The sequence below is a fragment of the Maylandia zebra genome, linkage group LG20 (genome assembly GCF_041146795.1).
Source record: "Maylandia zebra isolate NMK-2024a linkage group LG20, Mzebra_GT3a, whole genome shotgun sequence".
NCBI lineage: Eukaryota > Metazoa > Chordata > Actinopteri > Cichliformes > Cichlidae > Maylandia > Maylandia zebra.
In genome coordinates this window covers 38,598,136-38,618,035 of record NC_135186.1, presented here as the reverse complement: position 1 = coordinate 38,618,035, position 19,900 = coordinate 38,598,136, and the positions used below count along the sequence as shown (strand labels likewise).

General features: G+C 43.8%; 1 protein-coding gene across 5 annotated transcripts in view; it reads right to left on the bottom strand.

Annotated features, from left to right (window-relative positions):
• Positions 1-12,516, bottom strand: part of rgs19 (regulator of G protein signaling 19) — a 46,806-nt gene extending 34,290 nt beyond the window's left edge. For 2 of the 5 annotated variants that reach the window (XM_076878019.1, XM_076878018.1), the window contains exon 1: positions 12,254-12,516. Coding sequence is in view for 2 of the 5 variants with exons in the window: in XM_004567625.4 (XP_004567682.1) it covers positions 12,254-12,361 (108 nt within the window). In the remaining 3 variants the exon portion in view is untranslated. The remainder of the gene's footprint in view (positions 1-12,253) is intronic. The other 3 variants (XM_004567627.5, XM_004567625.4, XM_004567626.4) reach the window with 2 other exon arrangements.
• Positions 12,517-19,900: the final 7,384 nt, after the last annotated feature.

The following is a 19,900-nucleotide window of genomic DNA, read 5'->3' as shown; positions in this document are numbered from 1 at the left end:
ATGGCTCAGATTGGCTTTGTTAAAGTCCCCAAGAGCAATGATGAGAGAGTCCGGGAATGTCCGCTCCGTGTGGAGAATCTGCTCCGCGAGTGCGCACTGAGCTGCCTGCGCATCTGCATCTGGCGGGATGTAAACAGCGGCCAGGATGAATGAAGCAAACTCCCGCGGAGAATAAAACGGTTTGCAGTGGATAAAAAGATATTCCAGAGAGGAAGAGCAGTGCTGAGCAATCACTGTCACATCTGTGCACCAGCCACTATTGATATAGAAGCAGACACCTCCACCTTTGGACTTACCGGAGAGAGCGGCCTGCCGGTCCGCGCGCAGCAGATGGAAGCCCTCCAGCTTGAGCGCGCAGTCTGGGATGTTCTCACTGAGCCACGACTCCGTAAAACATAAGACACAGGAGGAGGCAAAGTCTCTGTTCATGCTTCTCATCAGGGCCAGTTCGTCAATCTTATTCCCGAGTGAGCGTACATTAGAAAGGAAGATCCCAGGAAGAGCAGTTCGCAGTCCGCGTCTCCTCAAATGCACGAGTGCGCCGGCTCGCTTCCCTCTCTTTCGGCGTCTCGCTTTCCTGGTCAGAGTCAGCAGTAAATCTGCCGCAGATGCGACAAATATTGGAAATAAATCCACAGGCGTTGTAGTCCTGTAGTTAAGGAGCTCTTCTCTGGTGTACGAGTATCCAGAGGAGTGCCCAGACACAGAAGAAATGCACAAAAACAAAACAAAAGTAACGCACTGAAGCACCAGGGCGACCATCCGCGGCGCCATCTTGGCTCTGACTTCAGAGCATGTTGATCCTTTTTCTGAGCAAGAATAAATTTCATAGTTCAGAATAGCTGTAATTGCACCAGATGGTTGCATTCAGTTAAGTTGGACTAGACTGTAATACAAACTGTTCAGTTTGTCAACAATAAAACTGAAATGAGAGAAAGACTGAGTGCGAGACTTTGATATTAGATAAAATGAATATTGATAAAGTTTACCTTTATGTACAGAATCTGAATATCACAAAATATTTTTAAAAATTGCAATAATATCGTATCGTGAGTTAAGTATTGTGATAATATCGTATCGTGGGATGTATGGTGATTCCCACCTCTAGTGTGGAACTGGTTTAGCTTTCATCCGTCAGATACACAACAAAGCACAGTTTTTGGTAGAACATGCAAGCGTGCCGTCGTTATTGCCGTACTATAAGGTGCTCTTAAACACCTTTAATTTTCTCAAAAATCAACAGTGCGCCTTATGTATGAATTCTGGTTGTGCTTACTGACCTCTAACCGATTTTATGTGGTACATGCAGAAATCTGTCAAAAATGTTTTAGTACGCCTTTGGTAAGCGACGAAGGCGCACCAGCTGATGGATTGTTGGAGCATTACGGCTATTGTAGGCAGGAGCCTCGCGGAGTGATACGTACTGTGCTTCAACATAATATTACAGTAGTGTGTGTGTATAAGGACCACAAATGGCTCCTGTTAAGAGACTGCTTATGAAGTGGATTTCAAACTTGGGACTAGAGTAGAACTAGTAGGGACTAGTAGAACATGGGACTAGAGCAGCTGTGAGAGAATTCAACATTAATGAATCAATGGTACAGACGTGGAGGAAGCGAGAAGAATGAGTCAAGTTTGACTGTTTGGTTTTCTTATAATCCCGTTCACCTTATGGTCCGAAAAATACCTATTTGACTTGTTTATTTGGCACACTGCAGTTCCATGTTGCAAAGCGCCAGTTTTTAACTTGTGTGGATAGCATATGTCAGCCCATTTCCATTGGAAATGCCTTTTGGTTAAACTGTCTGCGAGGAATTTGCATTTGCACTGTTACATTGTTATACAGCTTTAATTCACATAAAAAAAACAGCTGCTTGTTTAAGTGAAAATATATTAATGGGGTTTTTTGCACTAATAAAGTTGTGGAGTTGTGAAGTATTTTGTCTTGCATCAGTTATATTGTTATCACAATTTTCATTATCATCAATTTTCAAATATATAAATATACATAAATAAATTTTCAAATATATATCGTGATAAATATTTTTGGTCATATCGCCCTGCTCTACGTGCACGTCTCTGATCATTTTCCTGAGTTGTTCACTTTAACTTTGGGCTGTTTGTGGATAAGCCGTGCACTGTAGCCCACAAAGGACGAGCCCTTAATACTTTGATAGCGCCTAAGTTTTCTATTGCATTTATGGTTTGTGGAAAAATGAACTCCAGCTGTGAAAGCGCTGAGGACGTTCTGACATCTTTAATTCAACCTGCACTTAAATCTTGGACTGAATCGCTCCACTCAGGACTGTGCGTGCTGAGCCATTATCAGAGCCATGGCTGAATGAACATACGCACAGCCTTAGACGTGACTGCAGACACGCTGAAAGGAGATGGAAAAACGATAGGCTTCATGTTTGTGTCTCTGCTTACCAAGAGGCTGCACAGACTGCAAACACTCAGCTTGTCTCAAACCTGGTGTCCACAAACAGCCTCAGGTACTTTATAATGTTTTAATCTGATTTTTTGTCCATGTGGTGATGTCAGATGTATAGTTGATGACTTTTCAGCATTTTTACTGATAAAGTTTCTTATGTCTGGTCGCCCCCTGCCTCAGACCTCAGTGTTCCTCCTGTGTGCTCAGTTGTCTCAGTTTGAGTGAACTGTCTGTGGTAGTTCATCACCGAAGATCATCACACTGCACATCAGATCGGCTTCCTCCAAATCTGCTTAAAAATACTTTTAATACTGTTGGGCTTTTATCCACAGATTAATCAACACTTGCCTTGCTACAGGCTGTGTCCCATCATGTTTTAAACAAGCTATAGTTCAGCCTCGTCTTAAAAATCACAATCTGGACCCAACTGTTCTGTCCAATTACAGACCAATCTCAAAGCTTCCCTTTCTTTCAAAAGTTCTGGAGAAACTGGTCTATTTACAGTTTACAGTTGCAGGCTTACCTCGGTCTTAATGAGATCGATGAAAAGTTTCAATCTTGTTTTAAATCAGTACACAACACAGAGACGGCACTTTGAAGGGTTGTTAATGATATTCTCTTAACTCTGCATTCTTGTTGTTGGACCGTGTGGTCCAGGTCAGAACTAACCTTAACTACTCCTGGACTAAAGTGTGGTGGTGACAGAGGCTTCTCTGTGGCAGGAACCAGACTCTGCAATAGTCTTCGTCTTAATATTAGACCTGCACAAACACTAACATTTTAAATCATCACTAAAGACACATTTTTATGGTCTGGCTTTTAACACACGTTGACCTAAACATTTTGGTTTTAACAGCCTTAGTTGTTGTTTTTATTTACTTGTTTTATTTTTTTTCCTCTCTTCGATGTTTTACCTGCATCACTGTTGTGCATCTTATTTTAGTGGTATTTTACATTGCACTTTGTGCAGCATGGACTGTTGGTAATGTGCTAAATAAATAAACTTCAGCTTCACACAGGTGTTTTTCTTACATTTACACTACCAGTCGAACGTTTGGACACAGCTTCTCATTGAATGGTTTTTCTGTATTTTTACTACTTTACACATTGTAGATACAAACGTCAAATATATGCATCGAGCTTTATAGAATTATGTAGCAAAGAAAGATTGATAAAAACACTAAATGTGTTTTATATTTTAAATTCTGAAAGTAGCCATCCTTTGCTTTGCTGATTGCAAACCCTCGGCCTTCTCTCAGTGAGCTACATGATGTCGTCACCTGACATGGTTTCACCTCACAGGTGTGCCTGTCAGGGTTCACAGTTGTCAAACACAGCCCTATTTGACAACTGTTAGAATTCATATTATGGCAAGAACCATAATAACTGAACCAGCATGGCTACCACAGCATCCTGCAGACACATGCCAGGACAGCACAATGAGCCCAAACACACCTCCAGGCTGTGTGAGGGCTGTTTGACCAAGAAGGAGAGTGATGTGAGGCCTCCACAGTCACCTGACCTAAACCCAGTGGAGATGGATTGGGATGGAGCGCAGAGTAAAGGCAAAAGGCCAACAAGTGCTCAGCATCTCTGGGAACTTCTTCAGGACTGTTGGAAAACCATTTCAGGAGACGACCCCATGAAGCTCATGGAGAGAATGAGAAGAGTGAGCAAAGCAGGAATCAAAGTAAAGGCTGGATGTTACCAAGAATCTAAAACACGGTTCTGAGTTATTTCACCCTTTTTTGTATAAAGAAGAACCATTCAATGAGAAGGTGTGTCCAAACGTTCGACTGGTAGTAGGGCTGCTCGATTATGGCAAAAATGATAATCACGATTATTTTCACTGAAATTGAGATCTCGATTATTTGACGATATTTATTTAACCCTTTAAGACCTACTATAGAACCAAGTCCGCCAGAGCTTATATTATTTTTTTACATGTTGTAGTGCCATTTGTGGGAGCATTTCAAGTTGCTATACAACTGTTATAGCCCATATTTTAATAATATGTATGCATTAAGTCCATAGTAACTACATTAATGGCAAAAAAGTGCAATAAACTACAAAAAAATTGAAAATCGTTTTTGTTTTTTTTACATATATTTCTACTTGGAGAAATTTAAGAGGCTTATCCCTCAAAACTTTAAATACAAAAAAGTTGCAAAAAATAGTTTACAACAACAGGAAATTTATTTTGAGTGTCTTCATAGTTTTATTTTGGAGATACAGCAATTTTTATACACTGCAGGAAAAACAAAAAACAATCCTATGATGCAAATTTGCAAAGAAAACAGCAGGTGCATCAAAATAAACTATTTTAAGCAGTGCAATTCGAGTTCTAAGCATCACAGAAACTATTCAGAAAAGTCAAACATGACCAGTATAGGCTTTTAAGGCCTACAAGTAAAAAAAACCTAAATTTTCCACGAAAATGACGTCACTTCCGGTTTCGGGCAGGAAATGGCGGACATGCGATAGTTCGCGCTGACGTCTGTTTCACTGTGGGAAGTGTTACGAACAGCTGATCGGATCGGCAAAGCGTGTTTCTGGAATATTATGTTTTTGTTCCTGCAAGCGCTTTTTATGCAATTTTTGCAAAACTATATGTGGAAGGAAATCGTGACCGAGGACAAGCTGATGGCATCAGATGTAAGTACAACTCCTCTGGTTTCATATGCAAAACAAATTATTGCGCTAGCTTACGCGGTTCAGGTTCTACAGGGATTTAAAAATAGTTACACAACACGGAGCGTGCTGCTCTGACCGGCTTTAAAGGGTTAACAATAACAATGTATTGAATAATGACTTTAAAAAATAATATAAAATAGTGTGCAACACCACTGAAGTTTTTTTTTTACCTCTCTTTTCAACCAACGGCAGTCACTCTCTCCTCTCCAAATAACTCCTGCTTAGCTTTCCGAGCTTCCCTCGGGTCCTCTTAATCAGCGGTCTCCAACCTTTTTTGCGCCACGGACCGGTTTATGCCCGACAATATTTTCACAGACCAGCCTTTAAGGTGTCGCAGATAAATGAGGGAGGGGCTAATAATCGGCTCAGTCATTTTTAATGATCGTTGAAAGTGCCTATAATTCTCAAAAAAAAAAAAAAAAAAAATGATCGTTGAAAGCCCAGATCGTAATCGTGATTAAAATTCGATTAATTGAGCAGCCCTAACTGGTAGTGCACAAAAAGTTTTTGAATGCTGTTTGCACTTCTGTTATAAAATGTCAGTTTTAATTTTACCATGTTTAACTAACTTTATTTGGACTTTTTTAACACATGCAGGACCTTGGAGTAGGGGTATGTCACCAGGGTGCAGAGGAGGCTACCCCCCCCTCCCCCCCTGTCCCCTTCTGGCTGCCTCTGCCTCAATTTTATCCCACAACTTAGACATTCACATTACTCACACTCTCATTACACATACATATAGGATCTTGGGGGTGGGCACGATACACGGAATCCAAAGTACCATCAGGGTGTACACCCCACCCCTGGCGTCATTGCCCACCTCTCAATTTTAAATACACGTAGACATTGAGGGCTAGCAGGAGGGACCATGCGCTTACCTGCTGCTCTCTGGCAGGTAGCTCCATGCCCTCCTGGGTTTTAAATGCACCTTAGAACACACATGCATCAACACTACAATGAGCGGGTGGAGGGAGGTTTGGAGTCTTCTCTCACCCCCATTCTCTGCGACCTGCTGGAGCGGGGGGGCTAGGAGGAGGAGTTGGCCGTCCGACTGCGGTCTGGAGTGTGGGGCCTTCCTGCTGCTGCGGAGTCGGGGCGGTCTGCCTCCCCCCACCGCAGGGAAAAAGGTAATACCACCTGGGTCTGGGTGCAGTTCCCCCTCCAGGGGCAAGGGTACCTAGACCCGGTTTGTAGAGTACGCTTGGGGAGTGTGATCGTGTGTACAGCGTCTCTTTATGTCTGTCTCCACGTTGGTTGAGTGTGGAGTAAGTGCATATGAGAGCATGAGGGTGGGAATGGATGTTTGTATCTGTGTGTGCCTGTATGTCTGTGTCTATATGTCAGGCTGGGTGTCAGACGCCACCTCTCTGGGGACATCTTAGGCCCTCCAAGGTTTGGAGGCCTATCTCCCCCTACCACCACTTCCCCTGCCAGTGGCGGACTCCCTCAGACATCGGTGCGTTGGTGGTTCTTTGTGTCCGGGGATGGGCGTCCAGGTACACACCGGCTCACTCCTTGGCGGCCGCTTATCGGGGCCTGGAGCCTGGGGCTCGCTCGGGCCACTTCGGAGGTGGGGTGCCCCCGGCCTCTCGGCCTGGGGCTCGGTCACTCAGGCACGGCTGGCTGCCGGCGGAGCTCACGGGCGCGTCACTGCAACCCCCCCTGGCTTCTGCTCCGCGGCTGCTGAGTGAGCCCTCGTCTGGGACTCTCCTCAGCTCTTTCTGGGACAGTGGCGCGGCTGCCCCTCTGTTGGTCTTCCTTGGTCTCTTGTGGTCTGGGGGCCTCTGGATGTCTGGAGTTTTGATCTCCTCCATACCTGCTTCATGCCCTGGAGGACGGGGCTGTGGCCCCCCCACACCCTCTAGCAGATCATTACATGAAGGAACCTTTTAAAAAAAAACAAGCGCGTCCATGCTCACAGGTGTACACACGGGTGATCACACCCACAAACTACACCCTTTTTGGCTCCTACCTCAAAGCACACTGTGTTCTGTTGATCTTATGTGCTGCACAATAATGTTTAATATTTAGTATTTACTGTCATATTCCCATAGATCATTGTGATGTTGTTTATTCTATTACTCTTGTTCTCTTCTGCTTGTTTTCTTTTTTCTTTCTCAGCAGGTGATCCAGGTGATCGATATATGCATTTGTTTTTCTTTTTTTTTTCTGCCCGTTCTGTTGGTTTTTGTCTTTTGCCCTTCTCCCCCGTCCCTCTTCTCAGCTGTTTCTCTTTCCCTCTTTCTTTCTCCCCTTCTTTCCCCCAGTCAAGTCTGTCCCGTATTCAGTAAGTGAAAATAAAATAAACAATAAAAGGTGAATCAAATGGACCATTACGGCAAGGCTGGGATGGTCAATTTGGTAAAGTAAATCCGTTGGGCATCTTTCTTTGCCTTTAGACAACAATTCTGATGCAAAAGAGCCAAACGGGACAGGCAAAAAACAAAAAAACAAAAACAAAAAAAAAACACTGTTGTAAATATATTAAATCTTATAGTATAAGATGGCACCTTTAAGTGTGTCGTGTCTTGTTGTGTATTGTAGACTGGACTCTTTATCAGGCTCCTGTATCTATCCATGAGAGCCTCTGTCAGAATACCAGAACATATTTCCTGATAACAGAACCTGTGTCAGAACACTAAAGCATCAGCGGCATCAACACCTCTGTCAGAGTACGAGAACGTCTGTCAGAACATCTTAGCCTTTGCTAGAAGACCAGAACGTCTGTCAGAACATCTGTCCGGACATCTGTCAGAACATCGTAGCCTCCGCTAGAACAACAGAACGTCTGTCAGAACATCTGTCAGAACATCTGTCCGTACATCTGTCAGAACATCGTAGCCTTTGCTAGAACACCAGAACGTCTGTCAGAACACCAGAACCTACGTCAGATCTTCAGAGCCTCTCTTACAAGGTCAAAATCTTTCAGAACATGAGAATTAGGGCTGGGTATCGTCACTGATTTCTAGAATCGATTCAATTCCGATTCACAAGGTCCCAAATCGATTCAATCCACGATTCGATTTAATTCGATTCGATTCGATTTAAATCTGGGAAATTTTGACAGTCAGAAGTATAATTCAGATCAGAACATTTACATATTTTTGTATCTATAAAAAGGAAGCTGACACTCGCAAGACTTTATCAAAGGTGTGAGCATCACAGCAGAGGCCTTTGTGTCAAAGTAGCTGAAGATAAAACACAGAAAAACATGAAGGTGATTTTCCTGGCCTGGGATTTTATAAAAATATTCTGCAGTACATCAAAAACGAAAGAAAACCATTAATTAATGAACATTACCTCTGACGTTACAGCGGTTTTTTTAGACACACGGCTAAGCATTTTGCATTTTGAATAATATTAAAAAGTTTAAATTTGTTCAGTATTGAACAGCAGAAATGAGGTTTTCTTTTCGGAAGAATGTAAAAGGGAAAAAAACAGCGGCCGACAGCGCTGTAAACAACAGTAGACTTGTGCGTAACAAGCAAGCGAATAATGAAGAAAGCGAAACTGTTCGAGAGAGAGAGAGAAGGGGGGGAGGGAGAGAGGGGGAGGGAGAGAGGGAGAGAGAGAGAGCTGCGCATCGCAATGGAAGCAAAACAGTAAAAGAGTGAATTCATGACGATGTTTATGTGAAGCGTTTGGATCTTCTTTTGCTGCTGGTTCGGTCAATATTGTTTGGAGAGAGATCAAACTAACAGCTTTAGAATCAGCGCATAAAGGGCGTGAACACAAAGCGCGGACCCGGATCAGCGAGCTGTCGGCTTTCAGCCCCGACTGTGAGAAAGGTGACATCTAACTGATTCTGATCCGCGGGTCGCGCTGTGTGTTTAAGTCTATGTGCAGAATCCCTGTACCTGCTCTCATTTACTGTTTGGTGGTTCTTGAAATTTTGTGAGATGTCACCAGAGATTCTGGCATTTCGGACAAAATAAATTTATATTAAAAAATCGATTCAGGATTTTAATGAATCGATTTTACGTTATCCAAGCCAGAATCGATTTTAATCGATGAATCGATTATAAAAACCCACCCCTAATGAGAATGTCTTTCATGACAACAGAACTCTTGTTAATGCACCAGAACGTCTGTCAGAACATCTGTCAGAACATCTGTCCGGACATCTGTCAGAACATCTTAGCCTTTGCTAGAACACTAGAACGTCTGTCAGAACAACTGTCAGAACATCTTAGCCTCCGCTAGAACAGCAGAACGTCTGTCAGAACATCTGTCCGTACATCTGTCAGAACATCGTAGCCTCCGCTAGAACACCAGAACGTCTGTCAGAACATCTATCAGAACATCTGTCCGGACATCTGTCAGAACATCTTAGCCTTTGCTAGAACACCAGAACGTCTGTCAGAACATCTGTCCGTACATCTGTCCGTACATTGTAGCCTCCGCTAGAACACCAGTACGCCTGTAAGAACATCTGTCAGAACATCTGTCAGAACATTTTAGCCTTTACTAGAACACCAGAACGTCTGTCAGAACATCTGTCAGAACATTTGTCCATACTTCTGTCAGAACATCTTAGCCTTTGCTAGAACAACAGAACGTCTGTCAGAACATCTGTCAGAACATCTTAGCCTCTGCTAGAACACCAGAACGTCTGTCAGAACGTCTGTCAGAACATCTGTCCGTACATCTGTCAGAACATCGTAGCCTCCGCTAGAACACCAGAACGTCTGTCAGAACATCTTTCAGAATATCTGTCCAGAAATCTGTCAGAACATCTTAGCCTTTGCTAGAACACCAGAACGTCTGTCAGAACATCTTAGCCTTTGCTAGAACACCAGAACATCTGTCAGAACATCTGTCCGGACATCTGTGAGAACATCGTAGCCTCCGCTAGAACACCAGAACGTCTGTCAGAACATCTGTCCGGACATCTGTCAGAACATCTTAGCCTTTGCTAGAACACCAGAACGTCTGTCAGAACATCTGTCAGAACATCTGTCCGGAAATCTGTCAGAACATCTTAGCCTTTGCTAGAACACCAGAACGTCTGTCAGAACATCTTAGCCTTTGCTAGAACACCAGAACATCTGTCAGAACATCTGTCCGGACATCTGTCAGAACATCTTAGCCTTTGCTAGAAGACCAGAACGTCTGTCAGAACATCTCTCCGGACATCTGTCAGAACATCGTAGCCTCCACTAGAACAACAGAACGTCTGTCAGAACATCTGTCACAACATCTGTCCGTACATCTCTCAGAACATCGTAGCCTCCACTAGAACAACAGAACGTCTGTCAGAACATCTGTCAGAACATCTGTCAGAACATCTTAGCCTTTGCTAGAAGACCAGAACGTCTGTCAGAACATTTGTCCGTACATCTGTCAGAACATCGTAGCCTCCGCTAGAACACCAGAACGTCTGTCAGAACATCTGTCCGGACATCTCTCAGAACATCGTAGCCTCCACTAGAACACCAGAACGTCTGTCGGAACATCTGTTCGTACATCTGTCAGAACATCGTAGCCTTTGCTAGAACACCAGAACGTCTGTCAGAACATCTGTCAGAATATCTGTCCAGACATCTGTCAGAACATCTTAGCCTTTGCTAGAACACCAGAACGTCTGTCAGAACATCTGTCAGAACATTTGTCCGTACATCTGTCAGAACATCTTAGCCTTTGCTAGAACACCAGAACCAGTTTTGTGGATATTATACATGGTTATGCTGAGGATATGTCGGCCAGTTTCCACTGGAAACGCCTTTTGGTGAAACTGTCAGCGAGGAATTTGCACTGTTACATTTTTATATAACTTTAATGCACATAAACAGCTGCTTGTTTAAGTGAAAATACATTGATTTTTTTTTTTTGCACTAATAAAGTTGAGGAGTTGTAAAGTATTTTGTCTAGTGTCAATTATATCGTCAGTTATATCGTTATCGCAAATTTTCAAATGTACATGGTGATAAATATTTTTGGTCATATCGCCCTGCTCTAGTAAATGCACTGATTCTTATATAGCGCTTTTCTACTCTTCCGGAGTACTCAAAGCGCTCTATACAATCTATACAACAGACCTCATTCACCCACTCATACAAGCACTTCCTTCTGTACTCTAAGCATTCACACACATTCACACTCCGATGCATTGGAGAGCAACTTGGGGTTAGTTTTAGGTTCTTGCCCAAGGATACTTGGCATGCAGACCTGGGAAGCCAAGGATCGAACCACCAACCTTCCAGTCAGTAGCTGATCTGCTCTACCACCTGAGCCACAGCCACCCCAGAGAGCTACCCCAATATTTCTAACAGACATGATGTGTCAGGCAGATCACATCACCATGAGGACCTTGCAGTCTGGGCCAAGCTGTGTGTGCCCTTTTTTGGGGAGTATTTTGGATTTATGGATTGTTTTGGCCATATCATACCGTTCACAGTAGAACACCAGAACGTCTGTCAGAACGTCTGTCAGAACATCTGTCCAGACATCTGTCAGAACATCTTAGCCTTTGCTAGAAGACCAGAACGTCTGTCAGAACATCTGTCAGAACATCTGTCCGGACATCTGTCAGAACATCGTAGCCTCCGCTAGAACACCAGAACGTCTTTTCATGAAAGCAGAACCTCTGTCAGAACGCCAAAACATGGCTAACAACACCAGAATATCTGTCAGAACATCTGTCCGTACATCTGTCAGAACATCGTAGCCTCCGCTAGAACACCAGAACGTCTTTTCATGAAAACAGAACCTCTGTCAGAACGCCAAAACATGGCTAACAACACCAGAACATCTGTCACAGCAGGAGAACAGAAGTCCGCTCTAACCCATTAAAGTTTGTCCCTGCTGGTCTGCACCGGGCCTTCCTCACTGAGCCTCCGCAGGTCTTTGGCACACATGAGAGCTGAAGGAAACAAGCACGGAGTGAAGGAAAGAGGACTAAAGAGCTGCCTTCCTCTCCTCACTCCTCCCCCAGAGCTGTCGGTCCAATGTCACTGAGAGAGGAAGCAGGAAAGGAGACACGGGTCCTCCTCTCCCCCCACCCCCGCACACTGGCCGCTCGTTGGCAGGGGGGGAGGGAGGAGCAGCGTGGCCACGGACGGGAGCCCGCACGGGGGTTGAAGTGAAAGCGCGCTCCCCGCCCCCTCCTCTGCAGCTCATACTCACAATCTGGGCTTGAAGGAGGTCCGCGGGGCGGCTTCCGCTGCGCTTCCGGAGACACATCCGCGTGCGTCTGTCTGCCTTCACCGCCGCGCACCGGGAGCTTTTTATCATTTACTCCAATCAGAGCTCACCGCCGCCGGAGCAGAACAAGACGGAGAAGAGGAAGGAGTCCTCCTCCTACTTGGGTTTTTCCCACAGAGAGAGAGAGAGAGAGAGAGAGACGCAGAACAGGAGAGAGATCACCGCCCTGACGGACACGGGCGCCACGGCGCATGCGCATATACATCACGTCCATGCAGGCAGGAGAGCTGGAGTTGAAAAAAAACTTTATCAACTGTTTACTCACGTTATTGAAGCACGCGGTTAGTTATTACACACCAGACAGCAAACCACACCTACCTGTCCAGTAATACACACACACTCCTGCAGCTGTATCAGCACGACGTTTGAGTAAAACAGGAAACATTTGTATCTGATCCGGTGTTTAAACTCTGGCCAGCGCTGATCCTTGGCATTAATATCAGAGAGCAGTTTATTTCAATCAGATAACGGAGATAACTAATAGCCTCGGTGATGTCACTGCCTACACACCTGTTTTTGTTGTTATTGTTGTTTTACCTTGTCTTTAAATCATTGTTCAGTTTCGATGCTGATATTGTTACAAATGTCCCTACAGCTTAAAGTGGGAGGGGGGTCAGAAAGTCATGTTTAGTCCTGAGTTTTCTGTTTCAATGGAGATGCTGCGGGCTTGAATAACTTTTCCGTCAAAGAACCAGCTGGACAGCTTCCTGTGGCTTCTGCAAACAGACACACACGGTGAACAGCAGGGGGCGCCATCCACCAAGGAGAGGGCAAAGAGCGAGCTGGAAGATGGGAAGTTTTTATGAATTGATTTCCTTCCTGGTTTCCATTCACTGATCATTGCCTTTAACTGCTGCACAGATGAGGTGGAGTTACTGACTCACCTGTGTAACACTGAATGAGTGCACACACCACACATTTGTAAACCACAGCTGCAGGAAACAGGAAACCCTTTCCTGCCTCTGGCTGTGTTTTGGCAGCAGCCTTCACTGACTGATATTTGGGTGACCTTTGAACCCAGCCTGCATTGTGTTTCTGATATCAAATTTGTTTCCACCACCTGCAGCTGCTCTGCTGCTCACTGACTCAGCAGGCGGTCTTTCTCAGGTGTTCTCAGCCTGTTTGACACACACCGACTCACAGGTGAGCTGCCACCAGCACACTGTGCAGTTTACCCTGTCACCACATGAGGGCACTGACAATGCACACTGAGTTTCTGACACGCTCGCAGTGTTTAATGCAGGTTTGTTTCTGCAGCAAACATCAGCTCAAACAGCTGATCCTGGGTCAGTTTATGAATGTAACTCACCTGAGAGCATCAGCTCAGAACAGGGCTGATTATTGCTCAGGTGCAAATGTCTCCTGTCATCATCACAGAACTTGACATATCTGACAGCCAATAAAAACTAAACATGTTAGCTCCGCCTACACTGGTTCTCCCCTGACTTTGCACTAAGTGAAGGCATGTCCATGTTTCAGCTCTGTTTCGCTTCCAGTGTGTGTGGTTTTCAGAGCTCGAGGCATGCATTGTTTGTATGGTTTGTTTTACCATAAACCAGAGTTTCCTGCACAGCCAGACACATGTTTATTCATATGCAAATATCTGTTTTTGGAAATTATGGGGACAAATTAAAGGTTTGGAAAAGCAGAAAAATCAAGTCTTTGCATGAACATCCTGTTTGGGTCAGATTGACTCAACAGTGAAAGCAGAGAAACATCCAGAAACAACACACACACACACACACACACACACACACACACACACACACACACACACACACACACACACACACATACTGCAACTTTAACTCATCTGCCACATTCACAGAACCAGAGTCCAACCAACTCTTCTATTTTTTTTATCTACAAAGCTGCACAGGCCAAGGTGGAAGTGAAACCTGGACACAAACACACACACACACAAACACACACGCACAGCACTACTCTGTTGTGTTGATTGTGACTCTGCAGCAGTAAACTGTCAGACATCCCAGTGGGAGAAGTCTCAGTGAGCTAACATTGTCTCCTGCAGCTCCTGTGTCTGGGCAGAGCCTCCTTTGCTCAATAATCTGTATTTTCTATCAAAGTTCTGAGATGTGGTTCCACATTAGAGATAGAAGGTAAGCAATCACAGTCTGCTGACCAATCAGATCTCTGAAAAATAGTGTCATGAAGATCCCTCAGTGTTCCAAAGTCTTTGTGTTTGATGATGGACATCAGTGTTTAATATACACTGTTACACTTGCTTTAGTTTTATTGAACTATAAACATTAATATCTGATCTGAGAACATCAGCTGGTTGCACCTGCTGGCCTCAGATCAGGTTTAGTCTGATCTTGAGTTTGATTACAGTTTTTATTGTTTCAGAGTGTTAAACTCCAGCTGAGAGAATAAAAACTAAAAATCCCTTTGATCGAGCTGTGACATTGACCAGTCTGTTCACTCACAGTCCTCATTTTTACCAGGTTTCTTACAAATATGCTAAACTTCTTCATAAACCAGCTCTTTTACAGTCTGAACGACTGAAGGCTATAAAGAGCTCAATTTTAATCACTCTGAACCAGACACTGCTGTCCTGCCTTCAGTCTGTAGTCTGTGTAACATCTTCACATCTTTCTATTATTACAGCTATGCCACTCCTCAATAATGTTTGGTCAGATGCTGCCAGCCCAGCCTCTTTCATGTGAACTGCAGGTTAAACCCTTGTTAGCTTTGCCAGCTGATGACCAATTTGCTGTGATCATCCTGATGTTACTGTAGGTGATCCTGGTGGAAACTGGACTTAATATTTCATATTTCCTCCAAAGGTTCAGACAGATTTTGTTCCTAAAATAATTTAAAGCTTATTTTAGGAAGCTTATTTTTAGCTTAAGAGCTCCTCGAGCGCGAGTCCTCTATGAAGAGCAGCCTTTCCTTATGGCCAGCAGCCACGGCTGCTACAGAACGCTGGTGGGCTTGTTTCCCTGGGACTTAAAACTGCAAAGGCACCACAGCGCTGTCACGCAGATGGTAAAGACACTGCCCTTTTCCACCATGCCACGATGCCAGCCACAATTGATGAGTTGGAGGCTCCCAGGAGAATCGGTGTGGGCGCAGGAGATGCTGTCGGTGAGTCGGGAACTATCGCCCGGATGCCGAAGCTCCTGGTAGCCAGTTGAATGCGATCAGCTTCTTCAGCGAGAGGGGGGTAATCCTTTGCAGCCAGCAGCGGGGAGTTGGCGAGGTCAAGTCATACCAAGCCACTGTCGGAGAAAGACGTGAGTGAAGAGGAATCCGCCGTCATCCGTTCCTAGCAAGGACAGCGTGCTCTCCATGAGCTTGAGAGCGGCACCATCACCCACGCCCGAGAGAGAGAGAGGAGTTTCATGGCCCGCTCTATGTAAAAGAGGGAGTAGCGCCGCAGCAGCGGTGTATTGAGAGCTGTGTATTTCCCTTGGCTGGGGGGATCCCAGAAGAGGGTCATCACATGGTGGGTGGACAGTGGATCCAGCAAGGCCCCCACATTTGGTGTTGTCGGCTGAAACGCCACGAAGAGCAAACGGAGCTTTGACGTACACGAACTACGAAGGAGGGTCGTGAAGCCAACATTCCTGCAGCTTAGCCGCAACAGCAAAATTTCAAACATACAGCTCTGCTGTCACTTCCAACATAAATGAAGACAGAAAACTAAACAGCAGTGACGTTTGTAGGGTTACTGAAGTTGGGCTAGCTGGTATATAACGATGTGCTACGTGATCGCTAGTGACACAGCTATGTTAGCATAACATAAACAGTGAAGCTGGAGGATGAACGCTAACTTTTTTCCACTCATAAAAGTTAACGTGAAGGATCCTGATGGTTAGAGACAAATGCAATTGCATGGCAGGATGCTGTAAACGGACCAAGTCAGGAGAACAACTGAGATATAAGATTCTACTGCTGCATGGGCTGGGCTGGAGTTACAGCCTAAGGGTTTAAACACTGAGCTTTAAAATTAACAGTGGTGATAAAAACCGAGAGGCCGACAGTGATCACTAACTGTTTTTAGGGGCTTGTTCAGATTAATTAGAACAAGAAACAAAACACTAAAACATGTTAAAAACACAACAGCCTTAATAAATGCAGAGTAGTTTGGAGTCATCCAGGGTTCATACATCAGCACTTAAAGATTGGCTATCCCACCTGCTGTCAATGTTTTAATGCAGTACAGTTGTTATTATTATCACGTGTCACATCCTGTTTATGACATTTACAATAAATAACATTGATATAAGAAATAAAAGTGTCTTGTGTAAACTGTATGTGGTGTTAAACAGGCCTATACTACTGCACTTTAATGTCGGTCATTAGGATGATACTTCAAGAGCCATTTATTTTATGAGGTGTCGTTGCTGTGAAAAGTTTGAGAACCACTGAGCTATATCACATTGTTTTGGAGTTATGACGCCCTCTAGTGGTCAAACGTTGACCTAATTATAATGCAGATGTTTGCATCATGATTACTGAAGTGAAAACTCCACGTGTGTTAACTGGATGCATACATGTACTATGTATGCACATTAATTCAATTCAATTTAAATTCAATTTTATTTATATAGCGCCAAATCACAACATAAGTCGCCTCAAGGCGCTTCATAGATACAGAGAAAAAAACCCAACAATCATATGACCCCCTATGAGCAGCACTTTGGCAACAGTGGGAAGGAAAAACTCCCTTTTAACAGGAAGAAACCTCCGGCAGAACCAGGCTCAGGGAGGGGCGGCCATCTGCTGCGACCGGTTGGGGTGAGAGAAGGAAGACAGGATAAAGACATGCTGTGGAAGAGAGACAGAGGTTAATAACAGATATGATTCAGTGCAGAGAGGTCTGTTAATACATAGTGAGTGAAAAAGGTGACTGGAAAGGAAAAACTCAATGCATCATGGGAATCCCCCGGCAGCCTATGTCTATTGCAGCATAACTAAGGGAGGATTCAGGGTCACCTGGTCCAGCCCTAACTATATGCTTTAGCAAAAAGGAAAGTTTGAAGCCTAATCTTGAAAGTAGAGATAGTGTCTGTCTCCTGAATCCAAACTGGAAGCTGGTTCCACAGAAGAGGGGCCTGAAAACTGAAGGCTCTGCCTCCCATTCTACTTTTAAATACTCTAGGAACAACAAGTAGGCCTGCAGAGCGAGAGCGAAGTGCTCTAATAGGGTGATATGGTACTACAAGGTCATTAAGATAAGATGGGGCCTGATTATTTAAGACCTTGTATGTGAGGAGCAGGATTTTGAATTCAATTCTGGATTTAACAGGAAGCCAATGAAGGGAAGCCAAAACCGGAGAAATATGCTCTCTCTTTCTAGTCCCTGTCAGGACTCTTGCTGCAGCATTTTGGATTAGCTGAAGGCTTTTCAGGGAGTTTTTAGGACTTCCTGATAATAATGAATTACAGTCGTCCAGCCTGGAAGTAATAAATGCATGAACTAGTTTTTCAGCGTCACACTGAGACAGGATGTTTCTAGTTTTAGAGATGTTGCGCAAATGGAAGAACGCAGTCTTACATATTTGTTTAATATGTGCGTTGAAGGACATGTCCTGGTCAAAAATGACTCCAAGGTTCCTCACAGTGTTACTGGAGGCCAAGGTAATGCCATCCAGAGTAAGAATCTGGTTAGATACCATATTTCTAAGCTTTTCAGGGCCGAGTACAATAACCTCAGTTTTATCTGAATTAAGAAGCAGAAAGTTAGCAGCCATCCAGGTCTTTATGTCTTTAAGACATTCCTGCAGTTTAACTCATTGGTGTGTGTTATCTGGCTTCATGGACAGATAGAGCTGGGTGTCATCTGCATAGCAGTGAAAATGTATGCTATGTCTTCTAATGATGCTGCCTAAGGGAAGCATGTATAATGTAAACAGAATTGGTCCTAGCACTGAACCCTGTGGAACTCCATAATTAACCTCAGTGTGTGAAGAGGACTCTCCATTTACATGCACAAACTGGAGTCTATTAGATAGATATGATACAAACCACTGCAGTGCAGTACCTGTAATACCTACAGCATGTTCTAATCGCTCTAATAGGATATTATGGTCGACAGTATCGAACGCTGCGCTAAGGTCTAGCAGGACAAGCACAGAGATGAGTCCACTGTCAGAGGCCATAAGAAGATCATTTGTAACCTTCACTAAAGCTGTTTCTGTGCTATGATGAGCTCTGAAACCTGACTGAAACTCTTCAAATAAACCATGCCTCTGCAGATGATCTGTTAGCTGTTTGACAACTACTCTTTCAAGGATGTTTGATATGAAAGGAAGGTTGGAGATTGGCCTATAATTAGCTAAGACTGCTGGGTCTAGAGATGGCTTTTTGAGTAAAGGTTTAACTACAGCCAGCTTGAAGGCCTGTGGTACATAGCCGATTATTAGAGATAGGTTGATCATATTTAAGATCGAAGAATTAATTAATGGCAGGACTTCTTTGAGCAGTTTTGTAGGAATGGGGTCTAAGAGACACGTTGATGGTTTGGAGGACGTAATTATTGAAGTTAACTCAGAAAGATCAATTAGAGAAAAAGAGTCTAACTTAACATCAATGGTACTAAGAGTAGCTGTAGATAATATTACATCTGTGGGATGATTACTGGTAATTTTTTCTCTAATGATAAAAATTTTATTTGTGAAGAAGTTCATGAAGTCATTACTAGTTAACGTTAAAGGGATGGTTGGCTCAACAGAGCTCTGACTTTTTGTCAGCCTGGCTACAGAGCTGAAGAGAAACCTGGGGTTGTTCTTATTTTCTTCAATCAGTGATGAGTAGTAAGATGTTCTGGCTTTGCGGAGGGCTTTCTTATAAAGCAGCAAACTATTTCTCCAGGCTAAATGATGATCCTCTAAATTTGTGACACGCCATTTCCTCTCCAGATTACGAGTCATCTGCTTTAGGGTACGTGTTTGAGAATTATACCACGGAGTCAGGTACTTCTGATTAGAGACCTTAGTTTTCACAGGAGCTACAGTATCCAGAGTCGTACGTAGTGAGGAGGTGAAATTATTAACAAGATAATTGACTTCTGTTGGAGTAGCGTTCAGATAGCTGCTCTGCTCTGTGTTGGTACAGGACATTGAAGATGATAACAGTGGGTGGATTATATTCTTAAACTTAGTTACAGCGCTTTCAGAAAGACATCTACTGTGATAAAGTCTACTCTCCACCGCTGTGTAATCAATTATTGTGATTTCACATTATCATCTGTAAAGTCAAATGAAGTGTGTACACACTAATCTGCACTAATAAAATGCAATTCTAAAGCAGATTTAAAACCCAGCTTTCACTGTACAAAGTAGCTATACCTACAGTGTATATATACACAAACATGTAATTACATTAAAAAAATCAGAAGGGGACACACAACACAGAATTAAGAGGCCTTCAACAATAAGCAGATACATAAACACAAAAACACATCAGGAGACAAACAGAGTTATAGCTATAACAACACGAGAGGTTGGTGGGCTGAAAGCCCAAAGAGTAAAGGTGGGTTTGATCCCACATGTAAGGGCAAAGAAGGAGGGCACTCTTTTTACATCAAGTGGTAACTGATTC